This window comes from Peromyscus californicus, unplaced genomic scaffold, assembly GCF_007827085.1.
Source record: "Peromyscus californicus insignis strain IS unplaced genomic scaffold, ASM782708v3 Scaffold_12__1_contigs__length_115047231, whole genome shotgun sequence".
NCBI classification, from domain to species: Eukaryota; Metazoa; Chordata; class Mammalia; order Rodentia; family Cricetidae; genus Peromyscus; species Peromyscus californicus.
The window spans coordinates 51327450-51346792 of NW_026294413.1; the positions used below are offsets into that span (position 1 = coordinate 51327450).

At 40.7% G+C, this 19343-nt stretch overlaps 1 protein-coding gene across 3 annotated transcripts in view; it reads left to right on the forward strand.

Moving 5' to 3' along the window:
* The window catches only part of Fndc3a (fibronectin type III domain containing 3A), a 164493-nt gene that overhangs the window by 52613 nt on the left and 92537 nt on the right, over positions 1-19343 (forward strand). For all 3 annotated transcript variants that reach the window (XM_052732786.1, XM_052732784.1, XM_052732785.1), the window contains one exon: positions 11714-11789. In XM_052732786.1, coding sequence (XP_052588746.1) covers positions 11714-11789 — 76 coding nt within the window. The remainder of the gene's footprint in view (positions 1-11713; positions 11790-19343) is intronic.

Sequence of the window (19343 nt, forward strand, 5' to 3'; positions counted from 1 at the left end):
TGATCCAGTGGGGACCCCTCAGCCATTGGTTCATAGTTCATGTGTTTCCATTCATTTGGCTCTTTGTCCCTGTGCTTTATCCAACCTTGGTCTCAACAATTCTCGCTCATATAAACCCTCCTCATTCTCGCTAATTGGACTCCCAGAGATCCACCCGGGGCCTAGTCATGGATCTCTGCATCCAGATCCCTCAGTAGTTGGATGAGGTTTCTAGCACAACAATTAGGGTGTTTGGCCATCCCATCACCAGAGTAGGTCAGTTCGGGCTGTCTCTCGACCACTGCCAGCAGTCTGTTGTGTGGGTATCTTTGTGGATTTCTGTGGGCCTCTCTAGCACTTTGCTTCTTCCTAGTCTCATGTGGTCTTTATTTACCATGGTCTCCTATTCCTTGTTCTCCCTCTCTGTTGTTGATCCAGCTGGGATCTCCCGCTCCCCCAAGCTCTCTTTCCCTCAACCCTCGCCTTTCATTACCCCCACTCATGTCCAGGCTGTTCATGTAGATCTCATTCCATTTCTCTGTCATTGGGTGATCCCTGTGTCTTTCTTGGGGTCCTGTTTTCCAGGTAGCCTCCCTGGTGATGTGAGTAGCAGACAAGTCATCCTTATTTCATGTCTAGTATCTTGCTATGAGTGAGTACATACCATGTTTGTCTTTCTGAGTCTGGGTTACCTCACTCAGGATGATTTTTTCTAGATCCATCCATTTGTCTGTAAACCTCATGATGCCATTGTTTTTCTCTGCTGAGTAGTATTCCATTGTGTATATGTACCACATTTTGTTTATCCATTCTTCAGTTGAAGGGCATCTGGGTTGTTTCCATGTTCTGGCTATTACAAACAATGCTGATATGAACATAACTGAACAAGTGCTCTTATGGTGTGGTTGAGCATTTCTTGGGTATATGCCCAAGAGTGGTATAGCTGGATCTTGGGGGAGATTGATTCCCAATTTTCTAAGAAAGCGCCATATTGATTTCCAAAGTGGTTGTACAAGCTTGCATTCCCACCAGCAGTGGAGGAGAGTTCCCCTAGCTCCACATCCTCTCCAGCATAAGGTGTCTTCAGTGTTTTTGATCTTAGCCATTCTGACAGGCGTAAGGTGGTATCTCAGAGTTGTTTTGATTTGCATTTCCCTGATGATTAGGGATGTTGAGCAGTTCCTTAAATGTCTTTCGGCCATTTGAGTTTCCTCTGTTGAGAATTCTCTGTTTAGTTCTATAGCCCATTTCTTAATTGGACTGTTGGGCATTTTGATGTCTAATTTCTTGAATTCCTTATATATTCTGGATATCAGGCCTCTGTCAGATGTGGGGTTGGTGAAGATCTTTTCCCATTCTGTAGGCTGTCGCTTTGCCTTGTTGACCGTATCCTTTGCTCTACAAAAGCTTCTCAGTTTCAAGAGGTCCCATTGATTGATTGTTTGTCTCAGAGTCTGTGCTACTGGTGTTCTATTTAGGAAGTAGTCTCCTATGCCAATGCGTTCAAGACTACTTCCTACTTTCTCTTCTAGCAGGTTCAGAGTAGCTGGATTTATGTTGAGGTCCTTGATCCACTTGGACTTAAGTTTTGTGCACGGTGATAGATATGGATCTATTTGCAGCCTTCTACATGTTGATATCCAGTTTTGCCAGCACCATTTGTTGAAGATGCTTTCTTTTTTCCATTGTGCACTTTTGGCTTCTTTGTCAAAAATTATATGTTCATAGGTGTGTGGATTAATGTCAGGGTCTTCAATTCGATTCCATTGGTCCACATGTCGGTTTTTATGCCAGTACCAAGCTGTTTTTATTACTGTAGCTCTATAGTAGAGCTTGAAGTCAGGGATCGTGATGCCTCCAGAAGTTGTGTTATTGTACAGGATTCCTTTGGCTATCCTGGGTTTTTTGTTTTTCCATATGAAGTTGAGTATTATTTTTTCCAGGTCTGTGAAGAATTGTGTTGGTATTTTGATGGGGATTGCATTGAATCTGTAGATTGCTTTTGGTAGGATTGCCATTTTTACTATGTTAGTCCTGCCTATCCATGAGCATGGGAGATCTTTCCATTTTCTGACATCTTCTTCAATTTCTTTTTTCAGGGACTTAAAGTTCTTGTCATATAGGTCCTTCACTTGCTTGGTTAGTGTTACCCCAAGGTATTTTATGTCATTTGTGGCTATAGTAAAGGGTGATGTATCTCTGATTTCCTTCTCCGCTTCTTTGTCCATTGTATATAGGAGGGCTACTGATTTTTTTGAGTTGATCTTGTATCCTGCTATGTTGCTGAAGGTGTTTATAAGCTGTATCAGTTCCTTGGTGGAATCTTTGGGGTCGCTCAAGTATACTATCATGTCATCTGCAAATAGGGAAAGCTTGACTTCTTCCTTTCCAATTTGTATCCCCTTAATCTCCTTATGTTGTCTTATTGCTCTGGCTAGAACTTCAAGTACTATATTGAATAAGTATGGGGAGAGCGGACAGCCTTGCCTCGTTCCTGATTTTAGTGGAATTGCTTTGAGTTTCTCTCCGTTTAATTTGATGTTGGCTGTTGGCTTGCTGTAAATTGCCTTTATTATGTTTAGGTATGTTCCCTGTATTCCTGATCGCTCCAATACCTTTATCATGAAGGGGTGCTGGATTTTGTCAAATGCCTTTTCTGCATCCAGTGAGATGATCATATGGTTTTTTTCTTTGAGTTTGTTTATATGGTGTATTACATTGACGGACTTTCGTATGTTGAACCACCCTTGCATCCCTGGAATGAATCCTACTTGATCATGGTGGATAATTGTTTTGATGTGTTCTTGGAGTCTGTTTGCCAGTATTTTATTGAGTATTTTTGCATCAATGTTCATGAGGGAGATCGGTCTGTAGTTCTCTTTCTTTGTTGTATCCTTGTTTGGTTTAGGAATTAGGGTAATTGTAGCCTCGTAGAAGGAGTTTGGTAATGTTCCTTCTGTTTCTATTGTGTGGAACAATTTAGAGAGTATTGGTATTAACTCTTCTTTGAAGATCTGGTAGAATTCTGCGCTGAAACCATCTGGTCCTGGGCTTTTTTTGGTTGGGAGACTTTTAATGACTGTTTCTATTTCGTTAGGGGTTATTGGACTATTTAAATAGTTTATCTGGTCTTGATTTAACTTAGGTATGTGGTACCTATCCAGAAAGTTATCCATTTCTTTTAGGTTTTCCAGTTTTGTCGAATAGAGGTTTTTGAAGTATGACCTGATAATTCTCTGGATTTCCTCAATGTCTGTTGTTATGTCCCCCTTTTCATTTCTGATTTTGTTGATTTGGATGCTCTCTCTCTGTCTTTTGGTTAGTTTGGATAAGGGCTTGTCTATCTTGTTGATTTTCTCAAAGAACCAACTCTTTGTTTCATTAATTTTTTGTATTGTTCTCTTTGTTTCTATTTTATTGATTTCAGCTCTCACTTTGATAATTTCCTGGCGTCTATTTTTCCTGGGAGACTGTGCTTCTTCTTGTTCTAGAGCTTTCAGGTATGCTATTAAGTCTCTAGTGTGAGATTTCTCCAACTTATTTATGTGGGCATTTAGTGCTATGAATTTCCCTCTTAGTACTGCTTTCATAGTGTCCCATAAATTTGGATATGTGGTGTCTTCATTTTCATTGATCTCTAAGAAGTCTTTAATTTCTTTCTTTATTTCTTCCTTAACCCATTGGTGATTCAGTTGGGTATTATTCAGTTTCCATGAGATTGCAGGTTTTCTGTAGTTTTTGTTGTTGTTGAAATCCAACTTTAGACCATGGTGGTCTGATAGAACACAGGAGGTTATTCCAATTCTTTTGTATCTGTTTAGATTTGTTTTGTGGCCAAGTATGTGGTCAATTTTAGAGAAGGTTCCATGGGGTGCTGAGAAGAAGGTATATTCTTTTTTGTTAGGATGGAATGTTCTGTAGATATCGATTAAGTCCATTTGAGTCATGACATCAGTTAAGTCCTTTATTTCTCTGTTAAGTTTCAATTTGGGAGATCTGTCCAGTGGTGAAAGTGGGGTGTTGAGGTCTCCCACTATTAATGTGTGGGGTTTTATATGTGATTTAAGCTTTAGTAATGTTTCTTTTACATATGTGGGTGCCCTTGTGTTTGGGGCATAAATATTCAGAATTGAGACTTCATCTTGGTGGATCTTTCCTGTGATGAGTATGTAATGCCCTTCTTGATCTCTTTTGATTGATTTTAGTTTGAAGTCTATTTTGCTGGATATCAGGATGGCTACACCCGCTTGTTTCTTAAGACCGTTTGATTGGAAAGTCTTTTCCCAGCCTTTTATTTTTAGGTAGTGTCTATCTTTGAATTTGAGATGTGTTTCTTGTATGCAGCAGAAAGATGGGTCCTGCTTTCGTATCCATTCTGTAAGCCTATGTCTTTTTATAGGTGAATTAAGTCCATTGATATTGAGGGAAATTAATGACCAGTGATTGTTCATTCCTGTTATTTTTTGGTGGTGATGTGTGGGTACTTCTATACGTTGGGGTTTACTGCTGTGGCTTTATCTGTTGCCTGTGTTTTCGAGGGTGTATCTGACTTCCTTAGGTTGGAATTTTCCTTCTAGTGCTTTCTGTAGGGCTGGGTTTGTGGATAAGTATTGTTTAAATCTGGCTTTGTCATGGAATGTCTTGTTCACTCCATCTATGGTGATTGAAAGTTTTGCTGGGTATATTAGTCTAGGTTGACATCCATGGTCTCTTAGTGTCTGCATTACATCTGTCCAGGTTCTTCTGGCTTTCAAAGTCTCCATTGAGAAATCGGGTGTTATTCTGATGGGTTTGCCTTTATATGTCACTTGGCCTTTTTCCTTTGCTGCTCTTAATATTCTTTCTTTATTCTGTACGTTTAGTTGTTTAACTATTATGTGGCGAGGGGACTTTTTTTGGGGGTCTAGTCTGTTTGGTGTTCTATAAGCTTCTTGTATCTTCATAGGCATTTCCTTCTTTAAGTTGGGAAAGTTTTCTTCTATGATCTTGTTGAATATATTTTCTGTGCCCTTGAGTTGGTATTCTTCTCCTTCTTCGACCCCTATTATTCTTAGGTTTGGTCTTTTCATGGTGTCCCAAATTTCTTGGACATTTTGGTTCATGACTTTGTTGGCTTTAGTGTTTTCTTTGACTGATGAATGTATTTCTTCTACTGTATCTTCAACGCTAGAGATCCTCTCTTCCATCTCTTGCATTCTGTTGATTATACTTGCATCTGAAGTTCCCAATCGTTTTCTCAGATTTTCTATTTCCAGCATTCCCTCTGTTTGTGTCTTCTTCATTTTTTCTATTTCCCTTTTCAGGTCTTGGACTGTTTCCTTCATTTGTTTCATTGATTTTTCTTGATTTTCTCTCAGTATTTTATTGTTTTCTTCCAGGACTTTATTGATTTCTTCTAATTTGTTTGCCCTTTCCTCTAGTTGTTTACAGCGTTCTTCACATTTTTTTGTCTTTTCCTCTACGCAAGCCTCTAGCTTCTTCATGATGTCATTCATAAGGCTGTTTTCTTCTGCTTCTTCCAATTTCTGATGTTCAGGTCTAGGTGTTGGAGGAGGGCTAGGGCCAGGTGATGCTGTATTGCTATTCATTTTGTTGTATATATTTCTGCCTTGACGTCTGCCCATCTCCTTGTGGTTCGTTCTTGGCCTTATCCGCACAGAGTGTTCCAAAAGGGACGTCCGGAGCAAGATGGGAGCTGGGGGCCGGCCTCTAAGTCTCAGGAAGAGGCTTGGGGCTCAGGCAGATGGGCGTGGGGGCAGGGCGTGGAGACTGCAGGGTCTGCCAGGGGTCTTGGAGAAGGGGATCCTTCCCGGTGCGGCTAGCAGGGAACCTGCCTGGTGGCCAGAACCTAGGGCCAAGTTGGGCAGGTCTTCCCTGGAGTGGCTGGTGCCCAGGGATGGGGTCTGGGGCAAGGAAGGGTACTCACCAGTATTCCAAAAGGGAAGTCCGGAGCAAGATGGGAGCTGGGGGCCGGCCTCTGAGTCTCAGGAAGAGGCTTGGGGCTCAGGCGGATGGGCGTGGGGGCAGGGCGTGGAGACTGCAGGGTCTGCCAGGGGTCTTGGAGAAGGGGATCCTTCCCGGTGGGGCTAGCAGGGAACCTGCCCGGTGGCCAGAACCTGGGGCCGAGTTGGGCAGGTCTTCCCTGGAGTGGCTGGTGCCCAGGGATGGGGTCTGGGGCAAGGAAGGGTACTCACGAGTGTTCCAAAAGGGACGTCCGGAGCAAGATGGGAGCTGGGGGCCGGCCTCTAAGTCTCAGGAAGAGGCTTGGGGCTCAGGCGGATGGGCGTGGGGGCAGGGCGTGGAGACTGCAGGGTCTGCCAGGGGTCTTGGAGAAGGGGATCCTTCCCGGTGCGGCTAGCAGGGAACCTGCCTGGTGGCCAGAACCTAGGGCCAAGTTGGGCAGGTCTTCCCTGGAGTGGCTGGTGCCCAGGGATGGGGTCTGGGGCCCAGTTTTTAAGTAATATAATTCTCTGTGTGTTTACTTGGGTCTGAGCAGCTGCCAGCCCAGGCAGAACTGGAGATAACTATGAACACTTATTGTTCAATAATACACTTACATTTTTAGGCATTATGGGAAATAGAATGATTATTTTGCCAGGTTGTTCACATAATTAGCTGATGTTTTCTCACATTAAATTCAAATGTTTAATTTGATTTGGGCAGAATTTTAAATATTTTTTAAAAGAGAAGAAACCATAGATGTACTAAAAATCATGGATTTCTTAAAAATATTTATGCAATAGAAAATCTTTCACAGCACAAAAGGAAACCCAGCAGCTATACAGAGAAAAATATGCTATGATAATTTCTTTACAGAAACATATAAAACTCTAGTATATTAAGAAAAATTGTTTTTATTTTAAAAACCCAAAGAAAATAAATTTCATTGCCAAACAGTGAGCTCTTGCCAAGCACTAGAAAATACCCAGTGACCCATCTGAAAGACAGGCAAAGGGCAGTAAGAAGTAGTTTATGGAAGAAGAACTAGAAATTTTTGATAAACATACAGAAATACGTTCATAAAAATAAGTGGATGTGCATGCTGCTGTGAAAGATAACTAAAAAAGTCATCATTCTTTTCAAGTGTACATTCAGTTGTCCTTGAATGTGTAGTAAGCCAACTCCTAATTAGATGTCTCAAATCAACAACCATTTCTTTGTTCCCATATCTGCTTCCTGTTCAGGGATCAGCAGGACAGTTTCTCTGCTGCTTCCTCCTAGAGGTATCCTAGGCCTGCAGTCACCTTAGAGACCTATATTGGGCTGGAAATCTGCAGTGGGGTAGTCAGGCACTCTCTTTCTTACTTTTGGGTCTTCAGACAAAGGAATTTTTCAGTAGGCTAAAAGCCCAGTGTCTACATGTTTATGATAACATGACCAAGCCCGGATTTGATCCTGAAGACTACACAGGGTGTAATACTAACAGGTGCGCTTCATTGGAGACCACCAATATAACCACACTTCTTCATATTCCTATACATAGCTGTTTTGTTGTTGTTGTTGTTGGTGGTGGTGGTAGGGGTTTGGGGGGTTGTTGTTGTCGTTGCCAGTATCTCCCTCTAGAGTAGTAATTCCACTATGGATTCATCCTGTTTTTTTGTTTTTGTTTTTGTTTTTTCCCCATGTTTATATCCCTCTAGAATAAGATAAATTTCACTTTTGGAATAGTAAATTTTTGTTGAATGAATAAAGTACAGTAAGATCTAGCTAGCTTATGCTAAAAAATGATTTGTAGTAGAAGCAGCAGCAAGTATTTCTGTGTATCTAATAAACATAACAGTACTATTAACCAGGAATTAAACTTGAAAGAAGGTAAGGGGTAGGTACTTCATTTATAGTATGTGTTCTCGCTGTGTCCTAACTTATAGATAAGTGGGTTTTTCTTTTCTTTGTGATGTGCCTTCACCAAGTGGCTTACTCTGCAGCTCAGGCTAGCCTTGAGCACACAGCCTGCCTCAGCCTCCTGAATGCTGAGATCATAAGAGTGTGCCACTGTGCTCAGCAGTGTGGTGTGCTAAGTGTCCTAGTGACACCATTCTTTGTCCTAAGAGGACTCGTAGTTCAGAGTTGCAGGCCTGTGCACATAAGTAGGAAAATGCCAGGTTATTTGGAAATCATATAAAATATTCATTTTTTAGGTTATTAAAACAGCATCATTTGTAGCCAAATTCTGGTTCTACGTGATATTTTTAAGCTAGACACAATAAAATACAGTAGCTATAATATTCATTTGTGACTCTGAATTAACGTTCAAAACAATGTGGGAAGCAAACAGTAGTTTTAGACTACTTTAAGTTCTCTGGTTCTCCTCTTGCCTGTTTGGTTCCTTGGCTAATGCCAGTGTATTTGTTACTGTTCTTGTTTGTGTGACAGTATACCCAGCAAAGGCAATTTAAGGAGGAAATGATCCATTTGGCTGACACTTGAGGGTTTATTGTATCATGGTAGGGAAGTTATAGCAGAAGTGTTAAACATCTGGTCACATTGTTTCCCCAGGGAGAGATGCTAGTGCACCTGTGTAAGGTATGCACTGAGAGGATGGTGCCACCCACATTCAGGGTGGGTCCACCATCCTCAGTTAATCCTTTCTGGAAACTGTTAGGCACAAAACTAGAGGGGAGTGCCCATGTGATTCTAAATCTTACCAAGTTGATGATCAGATCATAGATTACCATCACAAGTTGACAACTTTATATCATAACATTCCACCTCTAGTTCCTAAAGTCTAATGTTCATCTCATAAAGCAACTTGCTTTTAGTCCATTGTTAAAAGTCTCCAAATTCTTTAATAATCCCAATACAGTTCAAAAGTTCAGGGTCTTTTCTAACACTGGAGCAGTCTCTTAGCTGTGAGCTCCTAAGATAAACAGTTACATACTTCCAGTATACAGTGGCATAGAGCAAACCTTTCTATTTTAAAAGGAAGAAAGGGAGGCATCGCTAGCACAGATTAAATCAGTGGTTCTCGACCTTCCCAATGCTGGGACTCTTTAATACAGTCCCTTGAGTTGTAGTGACCCCAACTATCAAGTTTTTTTTGTTGCTACTTCATAACTAATTTTACTACTGTTATGAATTGTAATGTAAATATCTATGTTTTCTGATGGTCTTAGGCAACCTCTGTGAAAGAGTTACTTGACCCCAAAGGGGTAATGACCCGTAGATTGGGAACTGCTGGATTAGGCGAAAACTGAAACCTAGTAGAGCAGAAACTGAACCCTGTAAGTTCATGGTAGGCACCTGAAGCTATGATAGAATCATCTTGGGGTTGATTCTAAGGGCTTCGTAACCCTAACCCTAGCCCTCTCTCTCTGGTACCTGCAGCACATGCAGTCAGCTTGCTCCATGCCTTGCAACTTTCCTTGGCAAGCATCCTATGGTCCTGGCATATCCAAAGTCCTGGACTTAACTGAACTTGGGCTTCATTTTCCTTTCTTCATGCAGTGGCCTCTTGTGGTCTCCTTACAGAAAATGTAGCTCTGCTACACATTGTTTGGTCTGGTGGGTTTCTGAAACCTTGTCTAAAACCTCCAGGACCCTTTGCATCTTTTGTGCCTGCAAAACCAGCACCTTGTGGACATTGTTGCCATTTCTGTTGTTAGCTGGAGCTGTTACCTGCTCCCCTTGGACCACAACTGCAGCAACCTCTGTTTGCTGAACCTTGGGAATACCTAGGGTGCTTTTTGTGAGCAGGGGACCCCATTCAGTGCCATTCTCAGTCTAAGTTCACTCATTTAAAATCAGTTTGTATTTTCACAAGCCCTTCAGTAGGTCGGGGTCCCCTGCAGTGGTACTAGTCTCTAACAGTTACAGATGTTTGTGTGCAGCATAGACTTGACCACACCCATTTCTTCTCCAAACTTCAGTTTTCATCTTTTTGCCCTTTCTTGTTATAGGCCTGGGTAAGAGCAGAGAGCAGCCTGAATGCTAGTCTGCCTTGAAACTTTCCTGTCAAATAAATCAGTCCATTACTTTTTAATTCAGCCTTACTTAAGATCCCAGGATATGGGAACAATGAAGGCAGATTCTTTGCCAGACTATCACACAAATGTCCTCTGGACAATTACACATTGAATGGACACAGCCTATTATGACAGGAACATGAAGCAGCTAGTCTAATTGCACTAGAAACTAGTATTTATACATCCTCTGGAAAGATTGTCCAGTGGAATTACAATGCAACCCATGTAAAAAAAATTTAATAGCCACCTTAGAAATTCAAACAGGCAAAATTAATTGTAGTATTTTTGCACAGTCTGTCCTGAATACTTTGTCAATGTGAAATAAACATAAAAGCTGCTAATGATGTATTACACTGTTAGTTTATATATATATATACTAGCTGCTTTTGAAATCTAGTATATATTTTACCTCTAGCACACCTATATAAAAGCACATTTTAAGTGCTTGATAACTGCATCTGGCTAGTGGTGCTAATGTGTCACTAGACCACACAACCATAAGAGAAATTAAATATGGAAACGAGGAAAGTTTTAAATTAGATTAAATATCACAAAGGAAAAAGACAACAGTGGGGATAGGAGAATAATTCTACTAAGGTAAAAGGAGAACACAAGGTGAGAACATGTTTACAACATAATATAGTAAGATATAATAGTCTTAATATGCAAAGCATTTATACAAATTTCTAGGAACACTTGAAAGCCCGGAAAGTAAATGTTAAGGTGATATAACCAGGCATTTTACAAAAGAGTTAGTATAAAACACAGGCATGATAATCAAAGAAGTGAAGTTTTCACTGAGGGCATGTTATTCAGTGGTAGATTGCTTGTCCATCGTGTGCAAAAGCCTTTGTTTCTTTCTGGCACTGAAAACATGCAAATTGAAGTCTGTCAAGGCATCAGAGTTTATAAAACTATGATCTTTAGGAGTCTCAGAATGCAGTGAAAGGATGTTCTTACAGACTGTTAGAGAAAGTCCTTTAAAGGTAATAGGATAGCAGGCAGTAGAATTTGTTTTCTAGGTCTCTGTCATAAGGAAATAAAGCTAACCAGAGAGGAAGAGACCACATACATGAGGTGCTCACTTCTCTACTGTCTACAGTAATGGGAAAATTGAGGACTACCAGACTTCCTCGTCTAAGGGAAGGCTAAGTAACTGGTGACATAATGAGGCAGTCACTTGTTTGGATAGTTGAGTAGTAAAACATGAAACTCTTTTAGAATCTTACACTGTCTTGGGTAGAATTTAGGAGATAAATCAGTCTTTGCTATCAGTCAGATAGCAAGACTAAGAATTTTATCATAATCCTGATTGTATTTTGGACTGTAGACTTCATTTTTCCAGTTTTTTGTTTTATCAAGATTCAAATGTCATAAAAGTAGTATATATTTTACTTATAAATGGAGGAATTAAATTTACACTTTCACATATGTTAAGATTTCATCCTGATTCAAGTATGTTCTGCTCATGATCTGCTCATCAGTTTATCAACTCCTAAGTACTGTGCTGTGCTAAGTATTATACACCCCAATGTGTAATCCACAACTGTGAGGTCTGACTCCATCTTTGTGACTGAGTAAATTTGCCATTAGCTTATTTTTCTGGTTTTTTTCTTTCTGGCCTGATTGTGACCCCTTGAAAGGTAAAACATGTATCATCTGTAATTTTCAAAGGTTAAATAGCTCACATCTGCTTGCTTACTAGCTCCATAGTTTTATATACCGATTTGCTCCTTTATAGTTTTAGTTAATTCTTTTTCCATTGTTTCAAGGTTATCCTGGTCCAGGTTAACCCAGGGGAAGCATTTACAATAAGAAGAGAAGATGGGCAGTTTCAGTGCATCACAGGTAAGAAGAGGAATTTGCTACATTGTATAACAAAAAGCAAGTGCACAGTTTCCTTGTCTGGTAGGTACTGCATATGCTTGCGGTTTTTCCCTTTGTCTCCTTCACAAACTCCGAGTCCTCAGTCATGTAACAATTGCAGTAGAACTCGAATTACGCCCTTCCTCTTTCTTATTTCCTGATTGGTCTGACTATAAAATTCTTTTGTGTTCATTTTTTTTTAAATCAAAAAGTGTAAGTGAATCTAGCCAGGTCCTTCAGTCTTGAAAAGTTCAGTTCTGCTTTCTGATCTTATTTTTACTCCCCTTCAGGGTTGATTCCTTCAGTTTTTTTTTTTTTTTTCTCTTTTTATCTTTTTTGGCTAGCCCTAACTGTCCTTGACTTACACTGCAGACCAGACTGGCCTTGAATTCATAGAGATCCACCTGTCTCTGCCTCCTGAGTGCTGAGATGAAAGGCGTGTGCCATCACTACCCAGAAACACAATATTACCACCCCCACCCCCCACCCACCTGCACCCAGACTTTCTAAGTCTTCTTGTTAACTACATCTTAAACCTGTCTTGTCCTGTCAGCAGGAGTTCCCGTATCTAGAAGTTACCACCTGTCCCCACACTCAAGGCTGCTCAAACTGCCTGCTGTAAACTCAGCTCAGATGTTCTGCCAGATTTGCTGTAATCTTTCTTTACTGGATATCACCTTAGCACTTTTCTCAGCTGTTGGGGGCCATCCCATGAATTGCAGTGGGTTTGGTAAGAGTCCTTGTCTTCTACCTGCTAGCATTTCTTCTTACCTTTGGTGATATATGACAGATAGACATCACCAAATACTCTATGAGGAACAAAACCACCTCCAGTTGATGAGAATTGTGTTTATATATGAAAATGAGGGCAATAGAAAAGTTACTGGTTAAGGTGGCCCTTTCAGTCAGTGTCACTAGTATCATAAAAAGGGGAGATTTGTACAAAAAGGGTTGGGATGGATGCCATATGAAGACTCAGGTCTTTGACTTGTTTAAATTCAGTAGCTGAAGATGGCCACCAAAGCCAGAGACAAGCAGAGAGTCGTGGGACAGATGTCCCCTTTATTCACCAGAACAAGCCAACCGAGCCAGCAACTCAGTGCTTCGCTCAGTACTCGGCCTGAGATAGTAAGTTTCTGTTGTTACAAGCCAGGCAAACAGACAAAAAGTCGCTGTCTTTGGAATTAGAGAAGCTGAGTTAAACATTGGCTGTTTCTTAGTAGCTTGTTACAAGGTGCTACAGGTTATCTAAGCTCAGTAAGTACATTTCTTATCAGTGTAGCTCTTGTCACCATCAATAGTAGGAACTTTTGAGTTAACTGTTCTTAGTTTAGGGTTTCTGTTGCTGGGAAGAACCACGGTAACTCTTTGACTGGGGCTGGCTTACCGTTCAGAAATTTAGTCATTATTAGCATGGCAGGAGACATGGTGCTGGAGAGGTAGCTGAGAGTTCTATATCCAGATCAGCAGGCAGCAGGAAGAGAGTGAGACACTGGATGTGGCTTAAGCATCTGAGACCTCAAAGCCCATCTCCAGTAACACACTTTCTCCAACAAGGCCTCATCTACTCCAAGGCTTATAAGTGCCACTCCCTATGGGCCTGTGGGGGCCTTTTTCATTCAAACCACCACATTAACTAGTAAGCATATGTTATACTTTAAACTGGACCTGGTACCTCTAAGGTACTCAGTAAGTGGAGGTAGTGAGTGCTGTAGTGTAACTGTTAACTGTTGAGAAACTGACTTACCAAGTACCACCTGTGTGCAACATTTTTTTTCAGTTGTGTTTGAAATTATGTATGCTTATGTTTAATTTGAAAATGCTTATTCTGTCTTTTCAACTAAGACCTGAACACTTTGGATATGTATTTTTTACATTTCTTTGTATCCCTTTTGGTTCTTGGACTTCTAATAGTCATGGCTTTAATTTAAAGAATCCATGGAGGTGAGTCACCACATACTTGGTCATCATCCAAATGGAATACCTTTGAGGGTGAAGGACTTGTGCACACACTGATTAGTATCAACCATGGTTGCAACAGGCAAACCAGGATTCTCAGTGCCCCTCTCCTTTCATTCTCCTTAGCCTGGCTCTGCTGTTAAATCTTTGAAAACTCTCTTTAGAAAAATAACTAACCCAGTAGTCACAAATAAAACTTGAAAGCTTACATGTGTTAGAAATTTTCTAAGTCAGTTTAAACAATTGAAGCAGCTGATGCACAATTAAGAAGATATGCTCTTAAAAGGATCTAGGCAAGAGAATATATAAACAGAGAGAGAGGGGGGTTGCCTTCTTTACTAACTTTTCTTTAATAGAATTTTATGTTTTCACTATGACCCACATTGAATATAAATTTCTGATCGCACATCTTAGCTTACTTGTATGCCTTTCAAATTATTGTCTGTAATATTATTTATCAAGGAAGCATTTTAATGAACATGGCATTGATTTCCCCAATACATTAGCAGATGAAGATCGATTATTTTATTATATTTTAAAACACAAGGACTGCTAATCCCAGTTATAGCCAGACCCTGAATGATAAACAGGTTATATTTTAAGAGTTAGTTTGTGACTGCAACCTGTAAGTTGTCTCTTCTTAACTCATTTCAGTTGATTTTAATATCTCGCAGTGACACCGTCCTGCAGGTCCAGAAGAGCTGTGTACAGTCTGCCTCAGTGATCACCAGACCCTGATGGGAGCTAACTCCCACATGAGCATTCTGTACAAGGACGCATTTCTGTGCTTCCCTCCCTGGAAAACAGTCCTTTCTCTATATCATAGGTAATAAAAATGGAAACTTTGTTTTAAAATTGCTGGGTAGATTTTTTCTTAATGAGGGAAAAAGAATAAAGAGAACCAGACAGTAAAAGCTCTCTCCTTTTTGTATGTTTTCATCTATCCAGAATTAGCAGGCTTGCTGGCTAGTTTTATGTCAACTTGACACAAGCCAAAGTTGTCTGAAAGGAGGGAACTTCAATTGAGGAAATGGCTCCATAAGATCCAGCTGTAGGGCATTTTTCTAATTAGTGATTGATGTGGAAGGGGCGAGCCTGTTGTGGGTGGAGCTACCCCTGAGCTGGTGGTCCTGGGTTCTATATAAAATACAGGCTGAGCAAGTCAGTAAGCCACATCTTCCTTGGTCTCTGAATCAGCTCCTGCCTCCAGGTTCCTGCCCTTTTTGAGTTCTTGTCCTGACTTCCTTCAGTGATGAGCAGTGTTTGGGAAGCTTAAGCCAAATAAACCCATTCCTCTTCAACTTGCTTCTGGTCACAGTGTTTCACCGCAGCAATAGAATGGTAACCAAGACATTAGATATATAAGTAAAAGGAATAGTAGAGAGCGAAGACTGGTTTGCGGAGATGACCACAGGAAGAAAAGCTTAATGGGTACTCGATCTCATCTCCTCCCATCTAACCATCAGAGAAGGCTCTGTCATTTGGCCAGACCCTTCCTGGACTGGCCTATAGATAGGAGAAAGAACAGCACCAAGAGAAAGTCTCAAGGAAGGAGAATGAGGACAGTGAAGCTTAGAGGAAAAACAGATCATTGTGGCCTTTACTGTTCTCACAATAGCAAATCTCTAGGAGCATGTAAGGAATGAGGTAGATCTAGCGTAAATGAGTAAGTGTTTGAATCACTTCCTTAGGAAGTGTACTACCTAACAAGAATTCATAGAAAGAACTGTGCAGATCTAAATTATCACCAGCTTTGATTTGAAGGTTCATAATCTGTGAGATAGTTATGGAGAGAGCTTAATGCGGTACTATTTCTACCATAGGACATTTCCGTGGAGGGAAAAATAACTAATCATATTTTCCTTGTGAGTTTATTAAATCTTCTCAAGTGTACTGTGCTAGTTCCTAGGAAGTTGGGGAAAATCAAGACACAGTTATTATCTTTTAAGACCATAATGTAATAAAGCTAGGGATGTAGCTTAGTGGTAGAGCATTTGCCCAACAAGGCCCTGAGTTGGACCCCAGCACTGAAAACAAAACAAACCAGTTTATTAGTTAAGGAAAGAAAAAGTGAACAGTTCTATCAGTATAGATAGCGAGCCCATTTAGTGCATGTGGTGTTACAAGAACATACGACAGGAGTCCTGTGACAGTTAGGAACAGAGAACGTTCTTCCCAGACACATGAGCTGTCTTTAAGAAAACTAGCAGTTGGCAAGACAGACAAAGAGCCTTTGAGGTATTTTAGACACAGAGGCAGCAGTATTTAAAAACAGTAGAAGGAAAGAGTGACTTGAATTATTTGAGTAACCACGGAGACTAGAATTGCCAAAATGTTGTGTACAGGGGAGTACAACTGGAGATGAAGCTGAAATGCGATGGTTCTTGAAATGGCTCATACATCATGCTGAGAACTTGAACTTCATTGCGAGGATGTGGCCAAACCCTCGGGGGGAGTTAATGTTGGAAAGCTGGAGACAATCTGCTTGTCCTGCCTCAGCTGCCAGTTCTGGGATTACAAGTGCATGTACAGGTAGCTCATGCTGAGCTTTCTGAGCACTCTCCTGGGTTTCCTGATGCTGCTGTCCCTTTGATCCTCAGGCAAAGGCAGTCCCTGATGACTGCTCTCCAGTTTATCCTTCTGCTTATTGGTTGGCTTTACTTATACTCCCTGATTGGACCTGTGCTGCATTGGCTTAGATCACTGGTTCCCAACCTTCCTAGTGCTGTGACCCTTTAATACAGTTCCCCATATTGTACTCACTCCCAACCATAAAATTATTTTCGTTGCTACTTCATAGGCAAACCTCTATCTCCAAAAATATTTACATTTCATAACAGTAGCAAAATTACAGTTATGAAGTAGCAACGAAAATAATTTTATGGGTGAGGTCATCACAACATTAGGATTCATAACAATAGCAAAATTACAGTAGTGATAAATACCAATATGCAGTTGTATCTTTGGTGTGATAATTTAGAATCTTTTGAGCATAATCAGGAATGGTGTGAGTTAGACCATAGAGTATTTCTAAGTTTAGGGTTTTAAAATTATTTGTTTATTTGTGTGTGTGTGTGTGTGTGTGTTGTATGTGGGTAACTATGAGTGTGCCACAACACACATGTGGAAGTCAGAAGACAGCTTGAAGGAGTGTTCTCTCCTTCCACCGTGTGGGTTCTGTCAACCAAAGTCGTGTTATCAAGTGTTGTAAGTACCTTTGCTTGCTGAACTGTCTCAGCAGCCCTCAATTTTAGTTCTCAGGTGTCCTCTATACTGACTGCTACAGCAGATGTGCCTGCTTGCCTTCCCAGCAGTAATGTGTAAGGGGTCTTCTTCTGCACAACCCTCAGCACTTCTTGCTCTTTGTTTTCTTGGTGATAACTGTTCACCTGTGGTAAGATGGAGTCTTAAAGAAGTTTTGATTAGCATACTCCTGATGAAAATACTCAGTGACTAGTTGTATTTCTTCTTTGGAGAGCCCTCTCTTCAGTTCATTAGCCAATTTACTGATTGCATTTTATGTTGTTCTGTTCTTTTATTGTTGTTGTTGTTGTTGTTGGTGGTGGTGGTGGTGGTGTGTGTGTGTGTGTGTGTGTGTGTGTGTGTGTGTGTGTGTGTGTATTGTTCCCTTTTAGAGATCTTTATTCACCGTACTTGGAAAAAATTTTCTCCCATTCTTTTTAGCTTCATGCAGTCCCATTGTCAATTCCTGTGATTTGCTATTGAAGTCTGTCTTATAGTCAGGGTCACTATTGCTGTGATGCAACACCATGACCAAAAACAACTTGGGGAGGAAAGGATTTATTTGGCTTGCAATTTCACATCATAATCCATCATTGAAAAAAAATCAAGACAGGAAACAGGGCAGGAACTTGGAGCAGGAACTGATGCAGAGGCCATGGAGGGGTGCTGCTTACTGGCTTGTTCCCCATGGCTTGCTGAGCCTGCTTTCTTATAGAACCCAGGACCACCAGCCCAGGGATGGTACCCTCCACCATGGAGCCTCTCACATCAATCACTACTTAAGAAAATGCTCTATAGGCATGCCTACAGCAGGATCCTGTGGAGGCTTTTTTTCCCCCTTTTTTCATTTGAGGCTCCTATCTCTCAGGTGACTCTAGCTTGTGTCAAGTTGACATAAAACTAGGCAGCCCAGAGTCCTTTTTAGAACTTCTTTATCTATAACTATGTTTTAAACTGCTTTGCATGCTTTCTTCTAGCAGTTTCATTAAAGTTTTTATTTTTTTTATGTGTATGTGTCTGTTTGCCTGTATGCCATGTGCTTGTGGACACCAAAAGATGCTACTGGATCCCTTGGAGCTGGAAGTACAGGTTGTTGTGAGCCATTCCATGTGAGTGCTGGGAACTGAACCTGGATCCTCTGGAAGAGCAAAAGTTCTCTTCACTGCTACTCTATCTACACACCCCTTTGATCCATCATGAACTAATTTTTACAGAAGTTGGAAGATGGGTCTAGTTTCATTCTTGTACATGAGGAAATTCAATTTTTTTTTTTTTGGTTTTTCGAGACAGGGTTTCTCTGTGTAGCTTTGCGCCTTTCCTGGAACTCACTTGGCAGCCCAGGCTGGCCTCGAACTCACAGAGATCCGCCTGCCTCTGCCTCCCGAGTGCTGGGACTAAAGGCGTGCGCCACCACCGCCCGGCTCAATTTTTACTAAAGGAGCTGTCTTTCTACAATTTACATTTTTGAAAACTTTTGTTCAGAAGTAGGTAGCTGTAACTGAATGGGTTTATATCTGGGTCCTCTATTCTAGTCTCTTGGTCTACATGTCTGTTTTATGCTATTCTTGTTCTTATGGCTCTGTGATAAGATTTAGGATTGGGTGGTATTGTATCTTTAACATTGCTCTCTCTGCTAAGGATTGTTTTGGATATTTGGTTCCTTTTGTGTTTCCATGTGAATTCCCTAGTTCTCTGAAAAATGTCGTTGGAATTTTTAAAATTTTTATTATGTGTGCAGTATGCACATGTTCCGCAGTATATAGTATGGGGATCAAAGGACAATTTTGTAGAGTCAGTTCTAGGGCATTACAGGAGTTTAACTCAGGTCACCACCAGGCCCAGGCTTGCACAGCAACACCTTTCCCAGAATGTCATTGAAATTTTGATGGGGAATGCATTGAGGCTGTACATTTCTTTGGTCATGTAGCCATTTTCACAGTGTTAATTCTTACTACACTTGAGCCCCCATAGGCTCATGGCCATCATATGATGCAAAATATATTGGGTCCAACTTCAAAAGCTGTCATATTCTTTTGACAGTCCAGACACTGTTCAAAAGTACAAAGTGTAGGATCTCCTCTAAGAGTCAAAGTAATCTGTTAACTGTGACACAGCCCCCTCCCATAAAATTTGAAAAAAAAACCCAAAACTATCAAGCAAACAAAATATCAAACAAAATGTCAGTTATATACTTCTGACATACAGTGGCACAAAATAAACATTCCTGTTCCCAAAGGGAGGAATAGGGAGATACTGAGGACATACATAATAGGGACACTAAATCCTGTAGTTTGATGTCCAATATCTAGGGCTTCAGTTTCAAAGAGTTTAGGT